The sequence below is a fragment of the Perna viridis genome, chromosome 1 (genome assembly GCF_037379345.1).
Source record: "Perna viridis isolate PV_CMFRI_1.1 ecotype Kerala chromosome 1, ASM3737934v1, whole genome shotgun sequence".
Lineage (NCBI taxonomy): Eukaryota > Metazoa > Mollusca > Bivalvia > Mytilida > Mytilidae > Perna > Perna viridis.
Genome location: NC_142445.1, coordinates 45,535,342 through 45,560,693, shown reverse-complemented (window position 1 = coordinate 45,560,693; position 25,352 = coordinate 45,535,342). Strand labels below are relative to the sequence as shown.

The following is a 25,352-nucleotide window of genomic DNA, read 5'->3' as shown; positions in this document are numbered from 1 at the left end:
TGTTCAGTTTATTTAAATTTTAACAAGGGACTCTAACCTTTTTGAACTGATTTTTAGGTATGGTTAATTGTGTTATATTTTTTTCACAGTAGCTAGATTTAAAAGGGGGAAATGTGATCAACCAAAGTACTTTAACCCCGCCGCTGTAAATGTCATCTATATCCAACTTTCAATGACACTCTCCTTGTTCAGAATATTTTCTATTAGGCCACCTGTGCTATTTCTAGTAAAATTGTTTCCTGGCAAAAGATCTGCATGAATTGTTTTTTGATATTTTGCAAGATTCTATTGTGGAGCTGTGCTTAATTTGTAACCTTTCATCCTTTGTCAATCAAGATGAGACTTCAGAACACTTTTGATGCCCTTAATTTCAAGTGCTCTGAGAAAGATAACCTATGAACAGCTTTATTCAACAACTATTTTAATATAAAAAAAAAATACAAGAAAGAAATTCCTCCAGAACTTGTAGTACTCTACCAAAGGCATATGAGGGCTAATGTGAAATACTGGAGATCAACACAAAATTTAGTCTGCTATCTCAAGGTATGATAGATTAACATCATGTTTGTCAGTGCATGAAACAAGTGTTGTGGACATCACAAAAAGTTAAACTTAAATATTTTATTTCAAACAATATATAAAAAAGATAAATGAATAGATTAATGATATAAGACAGATTTAAATTCAATGTTAAAATCATATAATTCATATATAATCAGTTTAAAGTTTTACTCTGGTTTCTCCATGCTGCTAAGCATACATAAAATAAAACTATATACAATTCTAAGAAAGAACATATACAATGTATATTTATACATCAACACGAAAGCAATTAATGAAATTATCGTAAATCACCAGTTTTTATCCTTACTTCACAACCTCAATGACTTACCAGGATAAATGGATGGAAAGAATAAATTAGAACTGTATAAATCATAATTTTAAACACTAGACACTTTACAAAAGAATGGGTGCCAGCCTGGTTTCCTCAGAACAGGGGATGCTAGGACATTATTTGCCATTTTTTGTCAATTTTACAAATAAAAGTGACAAATTTTCCAATAAAAAGTAGGGAGGTGGAAGCCAACCCCCTGCACCCCTCTGAATACACCATTGCAAGAAGTCTTTAAGTAAATAAGCAAAAAATAAAGGAAGTATTTTTTTTTTAGATGTGAGAGAGAGTCATTCAAGTTCGTAAATCTACCTAACTTCAAGTTACTAGTACTTTGAAGAGGCAGGACATTGTGTCAGAAATTAAAATATCTATCTTGTAGAATAGTATGCTTAAATAACTATAATATGTGCCACAAAAATGGGTAAACTTTTAACAGACTAGTATATATACAGACTGTTACCTTAAAATAGGACAACAGCACATTAATTATTTTTGTAGTCAAATTTATTGCACATCTTTAACCATAATCAAAAAGAACTCACATAAAAACATATAATTTAAAAATAGATGTCTGTACATTTAAGAAATCTAATTATCAAAGACGAATTTTCTGATTGGTCTAGCATTTTTTTGTCTTTTTCTCTGGACAAAGAATAAGATAAACTTAGAGGTGTTTTTGCCCCCCTTCCCACCCTACCCCACCACTAGGCTGAATTTCTAAATATGATAATAGAATGTTACCAGTTTGAATTTTTGTTCAGGACTGCATGTAGTACAATGAAACAACCATACTGGAAATATTTAGTTCATTTTTTCTCGAGTAGTGATATAGCACAGCTAGTATAAAAACTCAAATTTTTGCAAGACACTTTTTTTTCAAATGTGTTTTCTATCAGACTGTGACAATACCCAATCACAAAATTCATTTTGGGGAACAACCTGTAAATCTTCAAGTAAAAAATGCGCAGAACTAGTGTAAATTTTTAAAACAAAGCAATAAAATGAACCTAGATCAGAATTGTCAGTGGTTATTAATTATCAAAAATAACATTAAATGTTAAGTACAATTATCATCAACACTTGCTACTAAATGTACATGACATTATTGAAGTTATTCACAAACAGTACCAGTTATGCAAGAAAATCAGACAAGGCCATAAAAAGAAACTGTACTAATGTTTCCTTGAACATTCAAGAAATAAAAAACAAATTATTACAGTATAAGACGAAAAAGGATTTCTTATCATTACATACAATTAAAGTGAATGATGACAATAACTGCCCTTATATTAACACTTATAATGACGATTCTATTTTAATAGAAAATGATAGCGAAGATGTACAAAAAAGATATTGTTACACCTGAGTCCCATAAGACTAAGTAATCATGATTATCAGAAACTAAAATCCTCATTGTAGAGAACACTGTACATTTGTAGAATGTTTTATCAGATCACAGTCCATCACAGTTCCTGTTTTAAAGACGAATTCTAAAGGAGCTGAAATGAAAATATAAGTGATTAAATGAAAAAAAATATACATCAATGCTTACTTTTACAGATAAAATCTCTTTCTGAAGTATATAAATCAATCTTCAGCCAAACAAGTAATTCTTGTTTCCAAAAAAGTCTCTCACATAGGTCAAATCTTTTTAGTAAATAATATAATAAATATGTGATTCTGTAATTTTTTTTAAGATACATGGTTGGATTTTGTATTTTCTACTGAAGAGGAAGAAAAATTTAAGTCCTGTAAACATCAGATAGATTACCAGTACATGTACTAACAAAGTTAGCATTTTTATATATAACAAATACATAATACAGATCCACATGATATTTCTGCCACTTGCACATGTATAATATTTCATCATCATACAATGTCTTTAAGGCAAAAATTACTCACTTGACAAAATCAGGAGCCTTTGAAATGACATGTTCAAATTCTGCAAATGATAAGGAATCATCATCATCAAGGTCAGCCTCTTCTAAGATCTGAAAAAGAGATAAAAATTTCAATGCAAAAGAAAAGAGTTGAAGCAGAATCCAACAAGAAGATAAAGAAAAATAAGATATTCCCAAAAAGTCTGAATAGCTCATCTAGAATAAAATTAAAACTCTAGTAGCTATGTAATTTGATAATTAAGCAGAAAAATAAAATCATTTTATAGTACTGAGGCCCAACCACACATCATTAGACTGATTAGAGACTTTGTACGCCTTCAATACAACAAGAACCATTTCATCAGTTTATAGTTTTTTCTCAAGCTATAATAGTGATATATATATTAGATAAAACTGCACAGAGCATCACTTTTTGTTAAACATAAGGACTTATCCAACAACTTGACCCAAGTCACCAATGAAGACTATTGTGGAGCTCAATGAAAGAGAGTTGCTTTCATTTTACCTGGTCATATGAATGAAAAAAAATTGTAGTTTTTAATATCGTATCCATTGATATTTGGAGTACGGACAATAACTTGAGTGTAAGTGTAATTAGTGTGTAGGTCTTTACACCACATGGCTGGGAATGATTTTGGGGTATGCCTTTTGAACTGTTTGGAGTTTGGCACAAAAAGGGGCCAGAAACAAGCACTTTTCTGATGTGTATACTAATTTCATAAACTGTTTAAATTTGATGGTACACATTCACAATAAAGTAAATAACTATTTACTGGTTATGCTGATGTGTCTCTAGTAACTCAAATTTTGACAATAAAATCCACAATTATAGATGACTCTTAAAATAAAATACAGTTATTGTCTGAATATTTATGATTTTTAACAACATACATTATCAATGAGTTGTTGCATCTCATCCCCATTTAGTTTCTGTTCGCCTGTCAATCTGTCTACAACCTCCTTCAAGTCATCACTAGATATCATATCATCCTCATCAAAATCTGAATTAAATAATTCAATGTGTAATTTGATCACTGTATTCCATAAAATATTGAAACATGAATTTGTTTTTAAAATATACATGTATTAGATTACTTAACCTTAAAAAGAAATGACTTAATCTAAGTACTGTATTTTCTTAAAATCATCTGTGTTGTTTTTTTCATATTAGTTTCTGTATACTATTTCTGACATATTTCCTTTAAAATGCTTTGATGTTTCACCCATTTTTGAATAAAGTAAAAAAATACAGATCTATACAATTAATATGAATTTTAAATTTTTGAGCTATTTATTATGTGAGTAAGAAGAATTTTTATATAGATAAGATACAGAATGGTTTTGTGTTTTGAGTATGGATTTAATTAACAGGAATATTCAATTAAAAGGTATTTAATTAAGTGGAATCCAACGTACCACAATGTAAAATTTGTTCCTAGATTTGGATCACTAAACAGATCACAGATCCCTCAAATCAAATCCTTTTTCATATTTAAGACTTTTTGGACAGTGTTTTTTAGCAAAGAGAAGTAACTTTCCAACCAAACAGTCTGGTTTACTATCCCAGGCAGCAATGGACATCAGTAGACGTACAGTCCTTGAACCGATCTGTGCAACGATTTGACGGATCAATGACCGTTGACTGAGTGATCGCTGACGGATCGATGACCGATCTGATCGCAATTTAGTTATGTAAAATGACGTAAGATCTGTTTTAAATTAAAGAAATGTAAGATAGAAGTATAAATTAATGTTTATACCTATTACATTATTTAAATATGTGTAAAATTAATAAACAAAACAACGATCATCAGTTAAATGGGTCGGTTTGACGTATCAATGACTGACCGGAAACTGATCAGTGATCGATGACCGATCGCAATTTTTGTTGCACGGATTGGTTCAGGTACTGTATGTACTAAGTAAATTTCAATGACTTATTTCAAATCATTCAGGTACAAAAATGTACTTACTTAAGTTAAAATAGTTTCAGTTTAAAAAAAAAATAATGTTTACTGTTCTTCCTTTCTCCAATGAGACTGCCAACCAGGTTGTCATGTGTTAGTGGGTTACATCCCTTAGATAAACTTGCTAAAATGGTGTGCATTCCATATACAATGCATAAGAAAAAGTACTATTGTTAAAGCTTATCAGATACATGCATAAGTACATACCGTAAATTCTAAAAGCATATTCAACTTTGACATTTTTAGGAGCTCCATCACTGAAGACAGACATCATATCAAGGAAATCTTCAAAGGTCATGTTGCCATCTCCACTGGATGAGAATACCTTAACAATTCTATCATTGAAGGGATTAACCTGTAATAAAAGGAAATTTTTAAGTCCAGTCAATTGTTACATGTTAGTTTTTCTTTTTGCAGATAGCTGTTACCTTTTTGCAAAACACAGTTCATTGAACTGTTCCTTTAATAAACTTTTTAGTAATATTCCACACTTAAAACTTTGATTAGGGTACCAGACTACCAGTAACTACAACTTTTTTTTTACCTGAATTCAGACTTGTAAAAGGTGGATCATCACCTTATTTTTTATGCTAATTTTTAGAGAAATTTTAACATACAAACCTTTAATTCAGGTAGTTTCAGAATTTTATCTTTACCCAGAGAGGAAGACTTAGCACTCTCTTCTGTTGTGTTTTCGCCATATAGTTCTTTATATCTTTTGAACACACTAAAAATGTATACAACACAACTAAATGTGACTTTACATATCATAGTCAATATGAATAAGACCACATACATGTTACTTCACATAACTCTTTTTCTAGATAAATGCATATTAAATAACATATGATTGAATGTGAAAAGAATTAAACTCAATCCGGTTTTAAGTTCTATGGTACATTTTGTACATTGTACATGTATAAACAAATTGTATTTTTTTAATTGCACATTGAGCATAAATTAGAAACAAGCATACATGTTTGTTTCTGTCTTGAGAGAAAAATTTAACAAAGAGCTGCAACAAGAAACAAGAGACTCACAGGAGATTGAATTGCTCGCCTTGTTAACTTTGGTCTTCCAAAGGCAATAAATTTAAAAAGAAGTATTCTAACAATTTTGGCTCAAAAAAGGCTTTGGTAGGAAATATCATAAGGATCATTTCAGTAATTGAGAGTTTTTTTCCATACTATTATAGTTTTCAAGACATTGGCTGAAAATTGTATTAAAAAAAAAAAAAACAAGCATTTTTCATCTTGCAAGGACAATAACCCTTACAAGCAGTCGTCTAACAACTTTGATATCTGGCACAGGATACCTCAAGGATCATTCATACCAAGTTTATTCCAATTGGTCAAGTAGTGTCAGGAGAAGATTTTTGAAAGAAATAACATTAAAAATAGCAAAGAAAATGTTGAAAAAGGGCAATAACTCCAACATGGCTTAATATATTAAAATGAAAATTTACAACAGATAGGTCTCATCATGCTTAACACTTTTATCCATGTCAGAATTTGACTAAACCTATGGTTTTTGAAGATATCTGCGGAAAACTACTGTTGGATCAATAAAAAATCTAAACATACCTTTAGTGCAAGATACCCTAAGGAACGTCTGTGCAAAGTTTCATATAATTCTGCTCAGTAGTTTGGCAAAATGTTCAAAATAGAAAACTACATTTTGGATTTTACTGAAAATTGAGCTTGACCTGTATTTTATGGTACTTAACAACTGTACAACATTTAAAAAAAAGATTGACTCGCCTAAATATAGCTGAAATATTGCTGCTCGGGCATTCAACCCCAACAATCAATCAATCAAAAAAAGATTGATTGATCCATTTTCAAGTTATAAACTGGAAACTGCTAGGGGATGGACAGACGGAGGGACAGAGTGCAAATTTTCAGAGTGTATCACATAATACTTCGCCACTTCGTGTCGCGGGGTATAGAAAGGAACGGATATGGTGAAATGTAACATATGCATCAGCTTATAGCATAAATACAAAATAGTTAATACTTTCAGAGATCACCAAAAGGTCTTCAATAAGTGTAAACACATCTTTCAGTAAGCTCTGAAAGGCCCCGACAATGAAAGTAATAAATCCCACTGTAACAAAGCAGCTTTTCTTAATTATCAATTTCAAAAATGGAAAATAAAAAATGGAAAAACAATTATAAATGTAAGAAAGCTTTTTTCCAAGAAAACACATTTTACCAGAATAATATTAGTACAAAGGAGGGACAGATGGACAATTTAAAGGACATTTAAGTGCATATTAATATGGACCCAGTGAAACTGGTCCTTTAACAAATCATTTCATGATATAGTGTCTGAAGCATTTCAATGTATAGTTTCTAGATTAAACTATAAACAGGGATTGAAGAAAAATAAGACCATTATGATAATATTACATGTATCTTTTTTCTAAATACAGAGGGCCTGACAGAAATGGAAATGTGTTATTGCCCTCTACCTGTATTTAAGGCCAGCAGTATTACTGCCTACATAAATCAATTACAGGTATCATGGAATGCTCACTATATGCATTATGGATGTAAGTAAACTGAATATGTTACAAATGTATTTCATCCAAAAGAGATTTGGTTCAGAGAGATCTACAATTGTTCAATGCACCAGAATAATACTTACTGTAATATTTCTTTCTTGGTAAAATAGGTCAAGTCCTACAATAAAAGCAAAACAAAATAAGTCAACCTTGTATTGTAATATGATATGTATTAGGCTGCACATTTACATGTACTTCCAATACTCTGTTCTGGTTGAATTACAAAGAGGTCCCAATAGAAGCAACTCAGCAATCCAGGTTGTAATATACACCTGAACAATTATCCATTGTATAAAATGTGATAAATCTTGTACATGTGATGCTGGAATATCATTTGCAATGGACTCATTTTGAAGATCAGAAATCACTTAGAAAACTATTGCAAATTTAACCATTCATTGCTAATCTTGAACTTAATTAAAAGTTTTAGCAAATACGAAAAAGATTAAGTAATTTAATATCATTAAGTTACTTTTTAGAGTTTTTAAATGCAACTGTAAACAAAATGTAATTGTCTTGATACTGTAGTGTTAAATCTGGGATTAGAAAAGGGCATGGTAATTTTTTTCAAAGGGTACTTTTTGTCGCAATGTTTGATTTTTAGGGCACATTGGTTTAAAAATTGTTATACAATTTTAAAAAATCAAAACACTTTTTTATTTTAACTAAAACTTATTTTGAGAAAGTCACATACCTGCCAACTTTTGAAAATCCCCATGGGGTTTTTTTTATGTGGGACAATGTATGAATTGACATTTTTGGGACATATTATGCAAACTGCATGGGTTTTCCTATAGTAATGTATGAATGAGACAATCACTATAGCATTAAAGGGCCTCTTTCAGTTGAACTTGTGCATGCACTATTATAGATTGAAGTTTGTAAGCCCCCTATTTTGTGTTGGATTCCTACAAGTCCATTTAAAATTCTTAAGTTTTTTTCAAATTCAAAAAAAAAAAAAAAAAGAGAAAATTTATTTACAATCAAATTCATTTCTACTATTTGAAAATTAATACATTGAACTCTTGTTTCCTTCTTACTATTGATGTCAGTTGAAGATGAGTTAGTGTTCATCATGTTCATGTTATAACTGTTACTGAACACAAGGGTTGTGAAATAAACAAAATAAAAATGTTTGTTCCATTTAATATGAGCAATTGAACCTCTTTGAAAAGGTAAATTGTATTCAAGTCAGTGAACACATGTGTACACAATTCTACATAAGCTTTCATCATCAACTTAAACATGGTAAAGCATTCTATCAACCAAATCAGCTAGCATACAAATGTATATCAAAAGTGCTATCTCGAACTATTAGCTACCCCAATCCTTAGAGTGAATGGGATGGGAATCCACACAACGCATGGGATGGTGGCTCTTAAACTAGGCACACAAGAACAATAGAAAAGAAAAAAAGAAAGAAATGTTCTAATTTACTAATACATGAAGGTAACTTAAAAAGACCGATCTATTTTGTGTATATTTAGAGGTATTTTAGATCAGAAAAAAACATGATACAAAGATATATAGAATCCACTGAAAATTCATGATCCAGAAATATTTTGTAGGCACTTTCTACATTGGGCTCCAGTAAATACAGTAATGGTTAGTTTCACCCCAGTTCTAAGCTGTTTGCCAAAGTGGTTTTGCCCTAACTGGTGGATGGATTCACACTAGTATATTAGCAGGTAAATGATACATGTTTTTATTAAATAAAGTTATAGTAATTAAATTAATTAGTTTTTAAAGTGTTGATTAAGAAAATAAAGGGAAATTGTTCAATAAACATGTTTGCAGTGATAAAAAAAGTCCTACAATAATCATATTTACAGAAAAGAAGTAATTAGTACCAATCATCTATTTTACTGAAATTTTGGTGTATTACAGTAGAAAAAATAACACAACAAAAAACATGTTTACATGCTTTTCACAAGAGGCAGTAACTTATACATTTATGCCTACGGTAAAATAATTCAATAAAAAATAATTTTTTTTACCAAGTACTGACTGCAAGATTTTAGTATTGAAGATTGGTAAATTCATTAATTAAGAATGTTGTGGATAAAAAGACTAAAAAAATAGAAAATTATTTTTGGGACATAATATGTCAAGTGTAGCATTTGAGATCAATGAAACAATAAATTCATCATTTTGTTTTGATGTATATAAATCTACTCAAATTAGGGAGAAACCACCAGGACCAAAAAAGATTTGGAGGGAAACAACCCTGATTCTGTAAGTACAACTATATAAAAATAGCCTTTTAAGTTAGCTACAAAATACCAATAGTTTCATTATCAAAACAAAATTTGCATGAATTTTTTTTCCATATTCAGGGATCATATTGGGCTTCACCAATATCGTAAATTGCAATTTTTTATTTGACCTGGCAACAAAATTCACTCACTGGCACTTCTTTATTGTACCTAGGTTGTATATATTGTGATTTACAGAAAATGGGTCACACATGTTATTGATTAAATCACCTACACTTCATCTCAGGTAAGTTCCGCCTGATAACATGTGCTGGTTGAGTGTCAAGTTATGTACTAGTTAACATTGATGATCGATGAAACATGACAATGACTTATAATTATCAATTTCGATAATTTGATTACAAAGCAATTATATGTATTGAGGTGATAAAGAGCTATTGCATTGTTTTATTTTTTTGTATATATTTTTATTTCTTGTGTTTGTGAATATCTTTTTAATAGAACTGAGAACCATGTTGGCCTTTTTAAGTCCAAATGCAAATCTGATTTTAAGAAAAATTCAAAGATAATTCAAATGCATTTGAAGTAACACTCAAGGTATTTGATGGTTTTTTAAATTATGAGAAGGAATTTAACATATTTCATGAACACCTGCGTGCGAACACTTAAAAAAAATTGCTTGTCAGGGGAAGTGAAAATTAAATTTTTCGATGCCCAATAAGTCCAAAGTGCAAATTTGTCTGCATTTGGTTTCAGCCCCACCAATACAACCAGCAGTCAACCAACTACACCTGTTAGTTCAGCAAATTCTGTTTGTGAAATCCCTTAGACTTCTAGTACCAGTAAATTCATAGACACTTGGAAATTCTGAGGCAAATTTTGAATTGTAATACATGTGAAGTGGCAGGAGAAGAGAATAGGCATAGCTTGTTACTTTTTGTTCAGAACAGAGCAGACACGATTTTGAAAACCAGAATCTAACAAGAGAATTCCATATTTCCGCTGAAAAATTAAGTGTCCACTACTGTTCCCTCCCAAAAGTAACAAACTGCACCTACTCTTGTCTCGTGTTACTTCACATGTACTGTAGTGCTATTTAAAATATCAACAAAACAGGGTCTCTCATGAAAAATGATCAAAACCTTAATAAAAATAAATAAAATTTTAGTTGCACATATGGTACATTTATCAGAATACAGGAAAATGATTCAAAAATCGAACTAGGTAGGTGTGACATGTACAATTTCAACTCGAAAGTTGTTAGAAGTGTTCGAAGGGCAGTACTCCGCATACCGCTGAATCACCAACTATTTTTAAAGCACATAGATCTAACCCCAACCCGACATATCAATATCCAAATAAAAAAGAGGAGGGTTGCAGGGTCAAAGCAAAATCGGACTAGCTTTTTTTCTGACACTTAAGTTGTCTACAATTTCTGAAAATTGGCAGCTGGCAATTTTTCAGGGCAGCCCCTGATATTGGACAAATCTAAGAGAAAGCGAGCTATGTAGAAAACCTATTACTTGTTATTTTGTACTTGTCAGTACAGACAATGTGCAAAAAAACCCTAACGTGAATGAGAAAGGTCAAAAACTTAGACCAAATAACTAAAAATAGCACACTTCGTGCAGGAGTATTTCATTTTCAATTTCTACTGTTTTTACATCGAGTTCGAGATTCCAACATGATTAGTAACTTTTCTTCCAGATTACCTGATAGTCATTCAATTCTTGCTCTGAAAATACACTTTGGGAGCTCCCCATTTTTGTAAATAACTGTGATGTTTTTTCTCAGTCAGAGAACTGTTGTTGTTTTCCCTAGTTCCGGGTAAAGGTTTATATAAAAGTAATTGCTGAAAGAAGTAAACGAATTATTATCAAAATGTGTATAAGCATGCTTAATACATATTGCATTTGAATATTTATGAATGTTAATGATAAAATTATTTGTAGAATTTTTTTTTATTTAAAGAATAAATGACAAATATATCTGATAACAGTTTTTAGTTTTTTGTTTATATATTCGTTCCGCCAAATTGTAAAGGGGAGATGACTCATTATCACAAATAATCGCAACTTTGGGAAAAAAACACGGAATAACTATTATCAGTGATGTTTGCCCAAGTTCCTCCGAATCAGCAGGGTAAATTGTAATGCCAGGACTTTAATCGTACTGGTTGTCACGGAACAGAAGTTCCTCCATAACAAAAATTCCAAAAGAAACATAGCTCTCAAAATATGCGGCATATTATTATTACGGGTCGGAAGGATCTTATGTTGATATCAAGCCTAAGGCTCCTTAAATTATATGTAGTTCTCTCTACATGTATATTATATTCCTCTTAATCAATTTGAGGGAGTCGAAACCTGGAACACTCTCAAAGATACATGAATTAATATCCCCTTTCATTTTATCAGACGTTATTCTATGGTAGTGGCATCCACATATTCATGGATGGGGAGACTCCACAGGCTAATCATCCATGCATCCAGTTTTAGACAATTACACTCAGAATCATGACAGAAATGCTTCATTTGCGGAAGTAATGTGGAAATTGTGATAAATTCAATTCTTAATTGTGAAAGAATAATCAAGGGAACCTAGATTCCAGCAGAAATCTAAAGAATGTAATCCATGCTCGAAGACCAGAAATGGAAAACTGACTCACACAATAAAGAACATAAAATAACCAAAATAATATGTACAACGCAACAAAAGTAATTGAGCAACGCTGACTCCACTAAAATCTGGGAGCAGGGACCAGCTGCACCTGTAAGGTATATGTAAGCATCCTCTGCTTTTCTAGAAACACTAGCCGAGGTCCTCTTAAAATGTCAAGTCTCAGGTTGGAGGAAAGAGGATAGGAAAGCTATAACACATTGAACAAATCAGTTCTCATGGTGCAGATGGATACATGTGTAGCTATCGATAAGTTAATGATGATGACCATGATGGTCCTTCTTAGTAGAAATTAAAATTTTAAGATCATCCCATGTGTAAGCACTGAAGTACATTTTAACACATTGGATATTTACATTTTTGCCCAAAATATTACAAGAAATTTTTGAGACATTTGGTAAAGACAATGCTTCAAGTTTAGCACCAGTCATCATAACTCTGATCAGCACTAATTTTCAATCTCTCACATGTCTTCTCTCTCTTAAAAGTTTTAAAAACGTATTTGGATACAGATTTGTGACAGTTCTTCACACAAAGTATTTCTCTCATTCATATCCTACTCTGCCATTACCTATACATTTAAAACTTTCCCACTTAGGATTGTGTTTCTTAAAAATCCTCATCAATAGGGGAATGTTTTTAATTTATTTCATTAAAAAACTGTTCGTTTTATTAAATGCGAACACAGGTCGCGAAGTCATAAATAGTTGTACATGTACATTTATGGATAAGTTTGACAGTATTACTGTATGTTATTGATGCAAACTGGATGTGTGGACATTTAGCCTGAAGAGGCTCACTGTCCATGAATGCCTGGATGAGGAGTCACTGTCTTATGTTATTCTTACTATTTTCCAATTCTTATCTTTGATGTGATTGAAGGAATTTAATTTGAGAGGAAGCCATTTAGAACTACCAAGTCCATCTGTAGAGATGGAAAAATCCTTGTTTTTCAGTTGTAGAAATCCTTGAATACAGAAATTAACATTTTAATTGCTTTGCATGAACTGTTCAAAAGATTGTATAAAAGAAAGAAGAAATAAGCTGCAAAGGATTTCAAATTAGCTATTAGAATTCTTCGCCAAAAAGCACATATGTAGCGTCACCTAGCTACACCTCCTAGATTTCAAAGAGCCTGAATATTTGGAAAAGAGAATATGGTTTACCTAGTCCTGATATACACTGTACATGAATGGTTTGCATAGTCCTTTTACATGTAAATTCTTTTAATTTTCATGATCTGAAATTTGTCTGACAATCTTAAGGCTGATATGTAATTTTTGTAAACATTTGGGCACCATACTGTATAGACTGTTTTACTCATCCCTATCTTGGAAAAAGCTATGATTTGATATGTATTCAATCATCGATAATAGCAAAGATTGGTTTAGTTCACAATCACATTTAAAATAAACCCTCAAAGTATATGAAAATAGAGCTGCCATGATGTTATTTTTACGTTCTTGAATGAAGGTACAAACTGGATATTGATACTATTTATGGACATACAATGTAAGTATAGTGGACCAAGTTGTTAATACAATCATTTAGGCTTCCTTTTGGAGTATATTTTTAGTTTGAAGCTTTGAAATGGGATGTCCTGTTTATACATACAATGTAAAATATTTTTTAAAGCAGGAAATCTGTCAGATTTAGTGAATGGGGAAGCATTGAAAAAAAAAATTATAAAATGAATTAAGAAAATACATTATTCATACATGTAGATCAACTTTCAGCTTTCAAGAATTTTACAGAAATGTGATGTAAAAGTCTGACATAAAAGTTTGGTACAGGTACATATTGCACAATATGTAATGACCTGATCACTCTTACTCCTTTCTTATTCTTTTTCCAATTTTGTTACAGATACAAATGTACAATGTGCTTTGAATGTGTCTAAATTTTTTTAAGTTTGAAACCCTGAAAAAGAACAAAAACAAAGATGATGTACATGTAAGCAAATCTAAACATGTTAACTGTAAGTAATGGATATCTGATGTCTGAAGTATGCTTTTTTTGGAAACTTAACCATTTTTGATTTTGGTTAACTTTTTTTTTATAGTTTCCAATAGACATGTAACTACATTTGTATCTATAAAATTTTAACAACCTTTTATTTTAATTCCAGCATCAGCAGCTGCCAATAACTCTGCACTTTATGAGGTATGTGACAAAAAATCTGAAAAGCTGCTTATTAAGACAACATCTGTACTGTGCATGCTTCTTGTCATGGTCATTCATCACTGAATGCATTTAGTTCAGTATACAGAAAATTTAACAATGTGATTCTGTGCTGAAAGAATTTCCATTAAATCCGTTGAATCATTCATGTACCTACTCACTTTAATTGAGAAGATTTTAACATCTTTCATAGACAGAAAATCTAAAAAAAAAAATCTTGGCTTGTTTTAATTTATTGTGGAATTAACAGTGAAAATTAATTGGTTGCCTTTGTCAAATAAACAGTGTAAAATAAATAACAGCAGTAGAAATATACATTTTACTTTACTCAGTGATGCATTAGATGCCTTTGTTTATGACGAAATATGTGGTTCATGAGAAACAAATGAAAGAGTATGATAGAAAAATGTTGCTCATTACATCCAGCGTTGCCCCAGCAGGATAACTAAAGCAGGACTAAAATCCCAATTTTTTTAAAATGAACAAAACAAAATCTTGAAACACAATAATATGAATTTATAGTACAAGTTGATTGAAGACTGTGAATAAACTTTTTTAGTTGTTCATACATGTAGCACAGAAATTCAACAATGATTTCATATTGTCCTTCAATTGGTCAGAAAAAAATCAATGAAATACCTTAATATTTACTTGTAAAGGGATACATTTGTAACTCTTATTTCTAATTGGTTGCCTTTGTCAAATAAACAGTGTAAAATAAATAACAGCAGTAGAAATATACATTTTACTTTACTCAGTGATGCATTAGATGCCTTTGTTTATGACGAAATATGTGGTTCATGAGAAACAAATGAAAGAGTATGATAGAAAAATGTTGCTCATTACATCCAGCGTTGCCCCAGCAGGATAACTAAAGCAGGACTAAAATCCCAATTTTTTTAAAATGAACAAAACAAAATCTTGAAATACAATAATATGAATTTATAGTACAAGTTGATTGAAGACTGTGAATAAACTTTTTTAGTTGTTCATACATGTAGCACAGAAATTCAACAATGATTTCATATTGTCCTTCAATTGGTCAGAAAAAAATCAATGAAATACCTTAATATTTACTTGTAAAGGGATACATTTGTAACTCTTATTTCGGAAACTCATTCTGTAATGGCTTTCACATCAAATGTCTTTTAGAAGATGGCTTGTCAATTACACAAATAAAAGATGCATCAAAGTATGTTACTATTGAAATAGAATCAGTGGCCTATTTTAAGTACATATCTATTCTCATTTTGTATGATTATCAGATGGATGGCTACATATTACTTGGTGAAAATTATAAAAAATGAACCTTCCACTGGGAAATTTCTGTAAATCTTAAGCCAAATTAAGTATGTTCATTATAGAGAAAATATCTGTATTTCCTTGTGACTAAGGTCATATATGAATTTTTCAGGAAGTAAAATTGTACAGAAATGCAAGAGAAAGAGAAAAGTAAGTATTTATGTTTTAATATGGGTAATTCCATGAAAGAAAGTGGTATACCAATATCCATCATTCTTCATTTGAGTGCATGTCTTAGAGAAAACCATGCAAAATGGCCCAAAAGCAATGTTAACATATTGTTCCAATAGAACATTTACCTTCAAGAGAATAGTATAGAGGCATGATTTCTACATTTATTTGGATTTTGAAATGTTGCCATTTTTAGTAACACTCATTTCTCTTTTTTACACTCTGTATTTTGAAGCTCAGTGATAAAATGAAAGGCAAGAATTCGCATTTTTTGGTTTCCATTTTTTAACCCTTCATTCATGCAAATGCTACAAGATTTTCTATTATTTGACTTATTTAAATCAGGTTTATCTCAAAAATATTTGTTTTTATTGAAGATTGGCAATGTGCCAAGTTAAATAAAAAAATATTGTTAATTTGGCATTTCTTAAATGGGTATCTACAAATTCTATATCTTTTAAGGCAGGTATTTTTTTTTCAATATATTTGGCTGCTTCATACTATTTATGGCTAATATTTGTATTCTTCAATCACAGATTCAAACTAAATGTGTATTTTTCTCAGCATCCAAAATGCCCATTTTGTAACAAAACCGTGGCACATTTTTGTATTGATTTTGTGTGTTTTACATCCGTAATATGTATTTTTTTAAATACCTTAAGGATTTTCTATGTAAATTTTTCTAATTTAGAAAGTAAAAATGACCTTGACCTCATATTTCAAGGTCAAAATGCATACAAGTTTGTGATGTCTTCTGGTAGCTTTTTTTCTGTTGTGTTTGGCAATCTAACTGATATAAGACCTATCAATTGCTCCATTCAGTCACTGTATTTAAGATCTAACAACACTCCATTTTACTTTCTGTTCTTATGATTTTTTTAGAATCCTCTGGGTTTCCCTTTGAATAATGCTTTCAAATTCATGATAGGTGAAATCTGATTGGGTGATCAGAACAGATATCAGAACAGAAACTGAGAAAGTAGAATGGAGTGTTGTTAGATCATACATAAAGTGACTGAATGGAACAATCAATAATCTTATTTTAATTAGATTGTTGAGATTGGCTAACTGATTTGCTTTGTTTGGTTGCATCCTATTATATGCCATGTGTTCTGGGGTGTTTGAAATTTAGCATTATTTTTTTTCCTTGACATATGACTGGCTTGCAATCTCAAGATTCACAGTTTAACAAGTCCAACCTCATTTGCCTCACTGGCAGAATGGAATTGTAGCTTAAATTACAGGGTGAATCATATGATTTGCACTTAATTGCCTTCATTGAAAAAAGAGTAAGAATTCATAGTCCTTCTTCAATCTTGTGTTAAAGAACAATTTACCCAGTGTCTATTGTCTTTTAACATCTCTGTTGATGTAATGGACTGCAAATATGTTATAGGATGCATATGTTGACGTACATGAAAATCAATCACATATTGTGAATTGTTTTGAAAATAATTATTCACCTTATAAAACTTTTTTGTAGGTATGATAACATGGCAGACCTTTATGCTGTGATAAACACACTTCAAAGTTTAGAGAAAGCTTACATTAAAGATGCAATACCTGCAAAAGAGTAAGTGAAGCAGCTTATGCCATGACTTTGCATCCATGGTCTGTAAACTTTTCACATATTGCTCAACTACATGAAAATTCCTTGTCCAATGTAAACTACACTGAACAGAAATGATGTATGGAAGAATTTCTACAAAATATCCACTTTTGATTCCATTTCATCAAACATGATGGCTGCAAAAGATTTCTCTGAAGCATTAGGTGCCAATATTTTGAATCAAAATAGTGATGATGACCTGAATGCCCTCTACAAATGAGCCTCTTTTTTTGGCTCAGGTGGCTAAATATGGGGGGAGGAATATCGTAAGTGTAAGGACCTCTTTGAATGATATTTTTTATTGGTTTTAATGATCTAATGAGTTGGTGACTTGATTTAAAATTCTCCAGGTGAGAGATTCAGGTTCTTTACAGCCTCAATTTATTTGTGTACAGATTATTTTACAATTAGTTATCCATCAAGGTATGGTTACATCATACCTATCATGAATTTTACTTGGACACAAACCTATTGATTAAACAAATCTTTAAGAGTTTTGTTATGGAACTGCATACTTTTAAAGTAACTCAACTCTGCTAAAGTCTTTTGTTGGATAGATATATTGTGTACTTTTTAGTCATCATATAAATTTATTCTATCTTAAACTTGGGGAGTATAGTATAAAATTTAGTTAGTCAAAGAGCAAGGCCATACATACCTAATGAAATATATATTTTTTTCTAATATGCTTAATAGCCAATGATTTTTACTCCTGCTTTTTTGTTAGTGTGTGATTCATGTCTTATTACATATATACTGCGGCCTGTTCTAATCTGTTAGTTCATTAATGTTTTATTACAGGTGTGCTGGGGCCTGTTCTAATCTGTTAGTTCATTAATGTTTTATTACAGGTGTACTGGAGCCAGTTTTAAACTGTGAGTTTATTGATGTTGTATTACAGGTATACTGCAGCCTGTTCTAAACTGTTAGTTCAGTACAAGATTGCTATCAAACAAGTACAAAGTGAATTTAGTTCTGTTGAAGACTTCATGAAGAAATACAGAGTATGTACTGTGGTAGATATTTAAGACATGTAGATATATGTTGGTGATTTTTGAAGCTGAATTGAGTTTCATTATGTACCAAGTATGGATGTCATCAGTATACATACCACTAACTGTTTATAGGGGGAAACCCAATTGATTCTACTGGTATAATTAGTATATCAGTTCCTTCAGCTAATTATGATTTGTTTCCATTTTAATTGACTTACTGTAAACATATTAAAATTGCCGTTGCTAATTTTTGTGGATTCTGTCAAGTCAACATATTTGCCTGTATCAATTTTGTGGTTTCAAAAATGAATATGCATTATAAAGTGTTTGAAGTCAATTTAGGTGTTACTATTTTTCGTGCTTTTATATTGACCGCAAAATAGCGAAAATTAATACACCACGAAAATTAATACTTTTACAGTACCTTTTCTGTTTTTTATCATATTAATCAGCTTTAATGTTAAACTTGGAAGAAAAGATTGCTTTCTTTAATGTGTGAACCACTGTCAACCTTTTTATCTGGTGTGTCTATTTTTAACTTTACACTGGCCTTCTAAAACTGTTCATTTGATTTTGACAAATTGCTTAACAACATTTTGATTAAGATATAAATCATGGACATTTCATCTATCATTGTATTACCACAGGCTGACCATTTATGTTGCATTGTTTTATCCTGAGCGAAAGAAAGAGGTTAAATAACAACATAAATGGCCAGTCTGTGGTAAAACAATGATAAAATGGAGTTTCCGTGATTTATTTCAATTCTGATTGGACTAGTTTCTTCATATTTTTGAATAGATGCAGACTATTAGTTGCATGAAATGGTGCTCATGTGTTTATCACTTTTTTACCATGGCTGAGGTCTATAAAGCTTTGAACCATGCCATGTTAGAATTGCTGTTAAAATGCATAATTAAGTGAAAGGAAAAGATTACATGTGTCATGAATCTTATATGAGAATGGTAATTCAATTTAATGAGTATATAATAGAATTATTCCGCTAAATTTTCCATACTTGCATACTTTACCTTGCAAAGTAAATGATTTTGTTGTATACTTTTCAGCTTGATTGTCCAGCTGCTTTAGAGAGAATTAAGGAAGACAGACCAATAACAATTAAGGATGACAAAGGCAATACCAGTAGATGTATAGCAGATATCGTCTCGGTATGTTGGTGTCTTTATTTAATAGCTTCATTCTCTATCCAGGTGTCGATTTCACAAAAAGTCGTCAGTGTAAAGTTGATCGCAAGTAATGACATCACAACCTAAAATAGCATTGTGACGTCAAAATTTATGATCAATTTCACACTTACAACTTTTTGTGAAATCAACACCTTTATACATTTGATGCCACATATTTACATATTATTATGAGTGTGAAACAAAACTAATTTCGACCTTTTTTAAATATTACAAAATATCATTAAAGGGGTGGGGGGATGAACGAGCCATTACCAAGACTAGTAAATTGAAAGACAGGATATAGCAAAGAAAAAATAAAAGCGATAGACAACAAAAACCAAAAACCAAAAAAGAAGGAAAAAACAGAGAGACTTAAGGTTTGTATAGGAGATATTCAAATGAATATTATCACTTAGGATATTCAACATATTCACTGGTATTATACTAGTAATATTTATGAAGCAGCAATGTTTTTTTGTGTATTATACAGTACTAAACAGCTTTATGAGTTCATAGAAGATATTTGTGTCCATATTTTTTTGAGTGAATATGATAAATAAGCTGTCAATTGCAAAAAAAAAGTGTTATATGCATTGACAGTAGGGTTTCCATACAAGCTTATACTGTTTAAAATACAAATTAAAGGACATTCAGACACAGTCAATGGTAGAGGTGGTACAAGCAAATAAAGAGCACTAACTCTTGCAAGGTGCCAATTTCATATACAATCCATATACTGTAATTTCTTTGGCGTGTGTGTGCAATTTTTGCTTTGTTCGCAATAACATAAAAAAGGCTAAAATTAGACACAGCAAAAATTTCCCTTAAAGATTGGAATATTTGATCTTTCAAAAAGGAATCCATCAGGAAACCTGTGTTGAAATATAATATCTTCTTTCCCCTTGGGTTTTTGCCTAAAAAAAGTTTTTCTCAAAAAGCCAATTACAGAATAAGTTTGTTAACTTAACAATACATTATGACACCCTGATAAGGTATCAGTATTTGTTTGACAAGTTAAATAATTGCCAGATAGCTCATGGTTTCATGGATATCAATTCATGACGAACATTAATTAAACGTCTTTTCTTCCCAGGATAACATATAGAATTGGGCATATTCATGGTATATAAATATAGCTTGTTGTTATTCATTATTTCTTTATTCAGCTGAATTAAATCAAAAGGTTGTGTTACCAATTAATTTAAATGTCCCTTACAGTGTCTGAAAAAACACCATTTATTTTTACACATGTAATGGTTCATTGATCCTCAATGTAAAACTACTTCCTTTTTCTGGAAATCTTGCTTCAACTAAGGACGTTTATTGGTACAGGGAAATTTTTGTGCATGTTTTGTTGAAACACAAAATTTAAACACAGCAAAAATTTACTGGCTATTTCCCCTCTCAAACCGTGAAAAAAAGCCTACACAAACATTTCCTGATATACGGTATCTTTATCTCAAAAGTGCAACCACCAAATGACATATGTAGATTTGGTCTGTGGTATGTAACTGTTGATGGGTTTTTGACATGCATGTGTCACCTATGTTTGGGTGGGTTTGTGACATGCATGTGTCACCTATGTTTAGGTAGGTTTGTGACATGCATGTTTCACCTATGTTTGGATGGGTTTGTGACATGCATGTGTCACATATGTTTGGATGAGTTTTTGACATGCATGTGTCACCTATGTTTAGGTAGGTTTGTGACATGCATGTTTCACCTATGTTTGGATGGGTTTTTGACATGCTTGTGTCACCTATGTCTGATACTTATATAGACTAGTACTTAAAAGTCTTCACATTTGTTTTATTGCAGCTTTTTATCACAGTAATGGATAAACTAAGGTTGGAAATCAGAGCTATGGATGAGGTATTAATATCATAGGAACACAATGGTTAAGGATTTCAATATAGTATATTCTGGCTATCCATTTATACAAAACAACAAAAATATAAATAAACAGAAAACACAATATTTACATAAATAATAGAAGGAAACAGACAGAAGGTATAGATGTTAGCCTAGAGTATCAATGCTGGAATTTATTTCTTTCAGAAAATTACAGTTTAAGAAGTAGAGATTGCTTATCAGCTTGCTGACCAAGTATATTTTAATGCTTTGAAAAAAATTGGAGAAATGAAAAATAACTTGAACCTTTGTATAATGAAATATTTCTACCAAAAACATTGTATTTCTCAAATATAAAAAGCAACAGTAATTTCAATAAACTTGTATATTTATGAAAACCAATAATCAGTACTACATTACATTATCTACTCATACCAGAAGTTTTATTTATTTAATGCCCGTCCCATTTTTGGCTACAATGGAAAAACTTAACATTATAATTTAGAGAAGTCATACAGGCATTTTTACCTGGCTTTACATAAAAACTTAAAATTGATGATTAAAGAACTAAAGTTCTAGTTACAAATATTTGGTTAACTGACTTCCTATTAGGTAAATTTTCTGCTGAAAATACTCATATTTACATGTACTTTTTCCTTAAGGGTATGTGGAATCACTTAAGCTTCTTAAGGGTATGTGGAATCACTTAAGCTTCTTTCAAAAGTGTCTTATCACACAAAGTTAGGGCAATTCATAGGTGTAAAAGAAGGATTGACATACAACAGCAGAGCTTCTTTTGATACAATCCTTTTATTACCGAAGGAATTAAAGAAGCATTAACTCAGGAAGTGCCAACTATTTATTCTCAAACAAAAACATATTCATTCATTTGTTTTTATATTTTATCCAGATACAAATACTTTTAATTCAATTTACAAATGAAATCTTTTAAATGTAATCTTTTAAGTCATTAATGGCAAACAGAACAAGCCTGGCCACTAAAGTTACTCTAATTTTTATATCAGAAGTTATTTTTTTTTGCTCATTTTGTATTTCAGATCCATCCAGATTTGAGGGAGCTAAACGAAACCATGAGTAGACTGAGTATACTGCCCGAAAACTTTGAAGGAAAAGAAAAAGTTAAGAAATGGTATGTTCTCTTCTTATCAATACTATGTTGTCTGTGTAATAAATCACTGATATTTTTACCTGTGTCACTAATGGTGAAAGGTCAAGTACGGCAGCAGCTGGACTCTGTCCATCCAATACACTGAGGGTATACATACTTTATAACTACAAATGCATTGATTCAATTATTATTCATACTCTGTACAGTTTTTATACTTATACTAAAGATCTGCAGATAACATTTTGTTTTAGTGAAAGATATGAAACTAGTAAAGATCCTTACTTGTATTTACAGACTATCTTCTTGTCACACTAAATTGGGCTCTCGGTGCTTCTTAGGTCAAAGGCTAAATTCATATTGATTACTGTTATGAGGACTTTGTCCTCTTATTACAGTAGCTTGCTCACACTTTCAAATATACAGCCTGACTGTTGGTGCTGTATATTGTATGCACATGATTTTACCCCTTTCTGTTCCAGGTTAGACACTCTAAGTGGAATGTCAGCTCATGATGAACTAGATGATGGTCAAGTCAGACAAATGTTATTTGATTTAGACAGTGCTTATAATGCCTTCAATAGAAACTTACATGACCATTAAATTCCATCTGAAAGGGGAAGTAACTATACTACTGCAGCCATCTGAAAGGGGAAGTTACTCCGAATTGCAACCAACAGACAGCAGTTGTAGTTGTTACTGTCTTGACAGATATATGATTCTGTATATCTTGTCAAGATTTCAAAGACAAATAATAAGTATTTTGCCATGTTATAATGTAAAACATGTATTGTGTAATGTGTTTATCTGTTGTTACCAACTTCTAGAATGGACAAATGCAACTAACTGTCATGATTTGTTCAGATTCTTTTTTTTAAATCTTCATGCCACTGTTGCTGGATCAACAGTGTGTTTTTGAAAATTTCTCTCTCTAAAGACATGTATTGTTTGTTACTTAGACCATTTGTAATAGTCGTTTTTCATATTTATGGAATGCAAGCCATTTTAACAAATTTTTCAAAGGGACGTTACCCACCAAGACAAGACAACCTGGTTGGCAGTCTCATTGGGAAATGGAAGTACAGTAAACATTTTTCTTTGAAACTCAAGCTATTTTCTCTTTTGTAAACACCTAAATGAAATTAATTTTCAAAACGTATTCAAGTACATCTTGCAGCTACAAGTCAAACATTTGAATTTTAAGTCTACTGCTGTCCATTGCTCCAATTGGACAGTAAACCAGTCTGTAGGCTTTGAGAGTTACTTCCCTTTTCAAAAAAAAAAAAAATCAAGTCAATTAAAAATATGAAAAAGGTCTATTGAGGAACACTAACATAAACTCATTCAACAGATTGCTGTTATGTCAAGACATTTACTTCAAATATAATGGCGGAACCTGTCTAAACTGAACCTCTGGAGGTTTTCTTCCCATAAACTGGAGGTTTAAAACTTTTTTTCCTTTAAAACTGGAGAGACTGGTTTCACTGTATATAAAATGTACAGGTGAAATTTGTGCTAGTGTTCAGAAATAAGATGATTGTAACTTTTATGTCTAAATATGTCTTTATTGCTTAACCAAGAGTGTTTTCTTAACTTATGTTATTTTTATTCTTGATATATTATTTTTATTTAATTGTTATAAAATATCTGTCATGAGCTGACACTTAAACACTCATTGGCTCCAAGAATAGTTGTGGACTAAGAAACACAAAATCACTACAATTATGAATTTAGTTATTTTTGTGTATAGTCGGCGTCACATAAATAACATACTGTTAAAATTTGAATAAAAATATTTTCTACGACTTTATTGACACCTACCGTCGTTTAATTTGTCTTAAATGACTTGCTCATTCGTTTAGCCAAACGGCTTCTCCCTAAATATTGAATCGTTAAATTCTGGTCAGATTTTAATTCTAGGTGCCAATATTTACATTGTAAAAAGTCGGCCATGTTTACAGTGATCGGGTTGCTAGGAGATTTTGTTTACGTTTCAATGGTTTGTCCAAAAACCGAAAAACCCAGAATGCACTTCGGCGTTATTTCGGATATCTCGGATTTATTTTACGCGAACAACGTACAATACCGAGAAGTTGATCAAGCAGACGATTGTCACCGGAGTTCGACGGGAACTTATGAACTTCGTTTGTAAACAAATCGTCCCGTAAAAACCAACATGGCGGATATTAGTATGGGATTTTCCCGTAAGGATTTGTTACGCATGATTTAAGCTAATAAGCGACTTGTTTTTGAGAAGCTGTTTGGCTAAACGAATGAGCAAGTCATTTAAGACAATTTAAACGACGGTTGGTGTCAATAAAGTCGTAGAAAATATTTTTATTCAAATTTTAACAGTATGTTATTTATGTGACGCCGAGTATAGTGTTTTGCCAAATGTATCCAGTAAGTACATTTGATATTTCATATTTTTATTTCTTTTTTACCCATATAAGTTATTAATTAGAAAATTGTAAATAATCATTGGTAATACACTTTATATATTCTGGTATTACATGATAATAAATAACATTTAAGGGTATTAAAAATAAAACTCTGTATCATAAACTGTTGCTCGTTTTGATTTTAATCTATACATTACCTTACTGCAGAATGAATTTTGATGATAAATATGTTTTACTTCTATGGCTTTCTGCTTGTTCACACTAGGTAAACTTTTTACCTGTGTTACCAATGGTGAGAGCA

General features: G+C 31.2%; 2 protein-coding genes across 4 annotated transcripts; one reads left to right on the top strand and one right to left on the bottom strand.

The window, feature by feature from the left end:
- Positions 1–606: 606 nt before the first annotated feature.
- LOC148628980 (calcium and integrin-binding family member 2-like) lies at positions 607–11,397 on the bottom strand. Its single transcript, XM_088541848.1, has 7 exons — positions 11,261–11,397; positions 7,416–7,450; positions 5,388–5,493; positions 4,974–5,121; positions 3,691–3,800; positions 2,801–2,889; positions 607–2,394 (listed from the first exon to the last, which is right to left on the bottom strand). Exons 1-7 carry the CDS (start codon positions 11,309–11,311, stop codon positions 2,373–2,375), a joined length of 561 nt encoding a protein of 186 aa, XP_088397974.1. The 5' UTR covers positions 11,312–11,397; the 3' UTR covers positions 607–2,372.
- LOC148628979 (vacuolar protein sorting-associated protein 28 homolog) lies at positions 9,546–25,214 on the top strand. 3 transcript variants are annotated; one of them, XM_088541826.1, is made up of 10 exons: positions 11,619–11,690; positions 13,964–14,020; positions 14,356–14,390; positions 15,823–15,860; positions 17,365–17,454; positions 18,392–18,494; positions 19,553–19,654; positions 21,491–21,544; positions 22,582–22,673; positions 23,132–25,214. In XM_088541826.1, exons 5-10 carry the CDS (start codon positions 17,375–17,377, stop codon positions 23,250–23,252), a joined length of 552 nt encoding a protein of 183 aa, XP_088397952.1. In that variant the 5' UTR covers positions 11,619–11,690; positions 13,964–14,020; positions 14,356–14,390; positions 15,823–15,860; positions 17,365–17,374; the 3' UTR covers positions 23,253–25,214. The 3 variants fall into 3 exon arrangements, with proteins under 3 accessions (XP_088397961.1, XP_088397943.1, XP_088397952.1); XM_088541835.1 differs by lacking the exons at positions 11,619–11,690; positions 13,964–14,020 and adding an exon at positions 9,546–9,567; XM_088541817.1 differs by lacking the exon at positions 13,964–14,020 and having other exon boundaries at positions 11,583–11,690.
- The last annotated feature ends 138 nt before the right edge of the window (positions 25,215–25,352 follow it).

What these genes read in the sequence shown, in the direction of transcription:
- LOC148628979 (XM_088541817.1), top strand. Translation starts at nt 11,660, where the DNA reads ATGTTTGCCCAAGTTCCTCCGAATCAGCAGG. An exon ending in ATAACTCTGCACTTTATGAG is followed by an intron (nt 14,391 to 15,822) that starts GTATGTGACAAA and finishes TGAATTTTTCAG; the next exon opens with GAAGTAAAATTGTACAGAAA. An exon ending in GTATAGCAGATATCGTCTCG is followed by an intron (nt 19,655 to 21,490) that starts GTATGTTGGTGT and finishes GTTTTATTGCAG; the next exon opens with CTTTTTATCACAGTAATGGA.
- LOC148628980 (XM_088541848.1), bottom strand. Translation starts at nt 11,311, where the DNA reads ATGGGGAGCTCCCAAAGTGTATTTTCAGAGCAAGAATTGAATGACTAT. An exon ending in ACCAAGAAAGAAATATTACA is followed by an intron (nt 5,494 to 7,415) that starts GTAAGTATTATT and finishes ATACATTTTTAG; the next exon opens with TGTGTTCAAAAGATATAAAG. An exon ending in AAGGCTCCTGATTTTGTCAA is followed by an intron (nt 2,395 to 2,800) that starts GTGAGTAATTTT and finishes TTTTCATTTCAG; the next exon opens with CTCCTTTAGAATTCGTCTTT.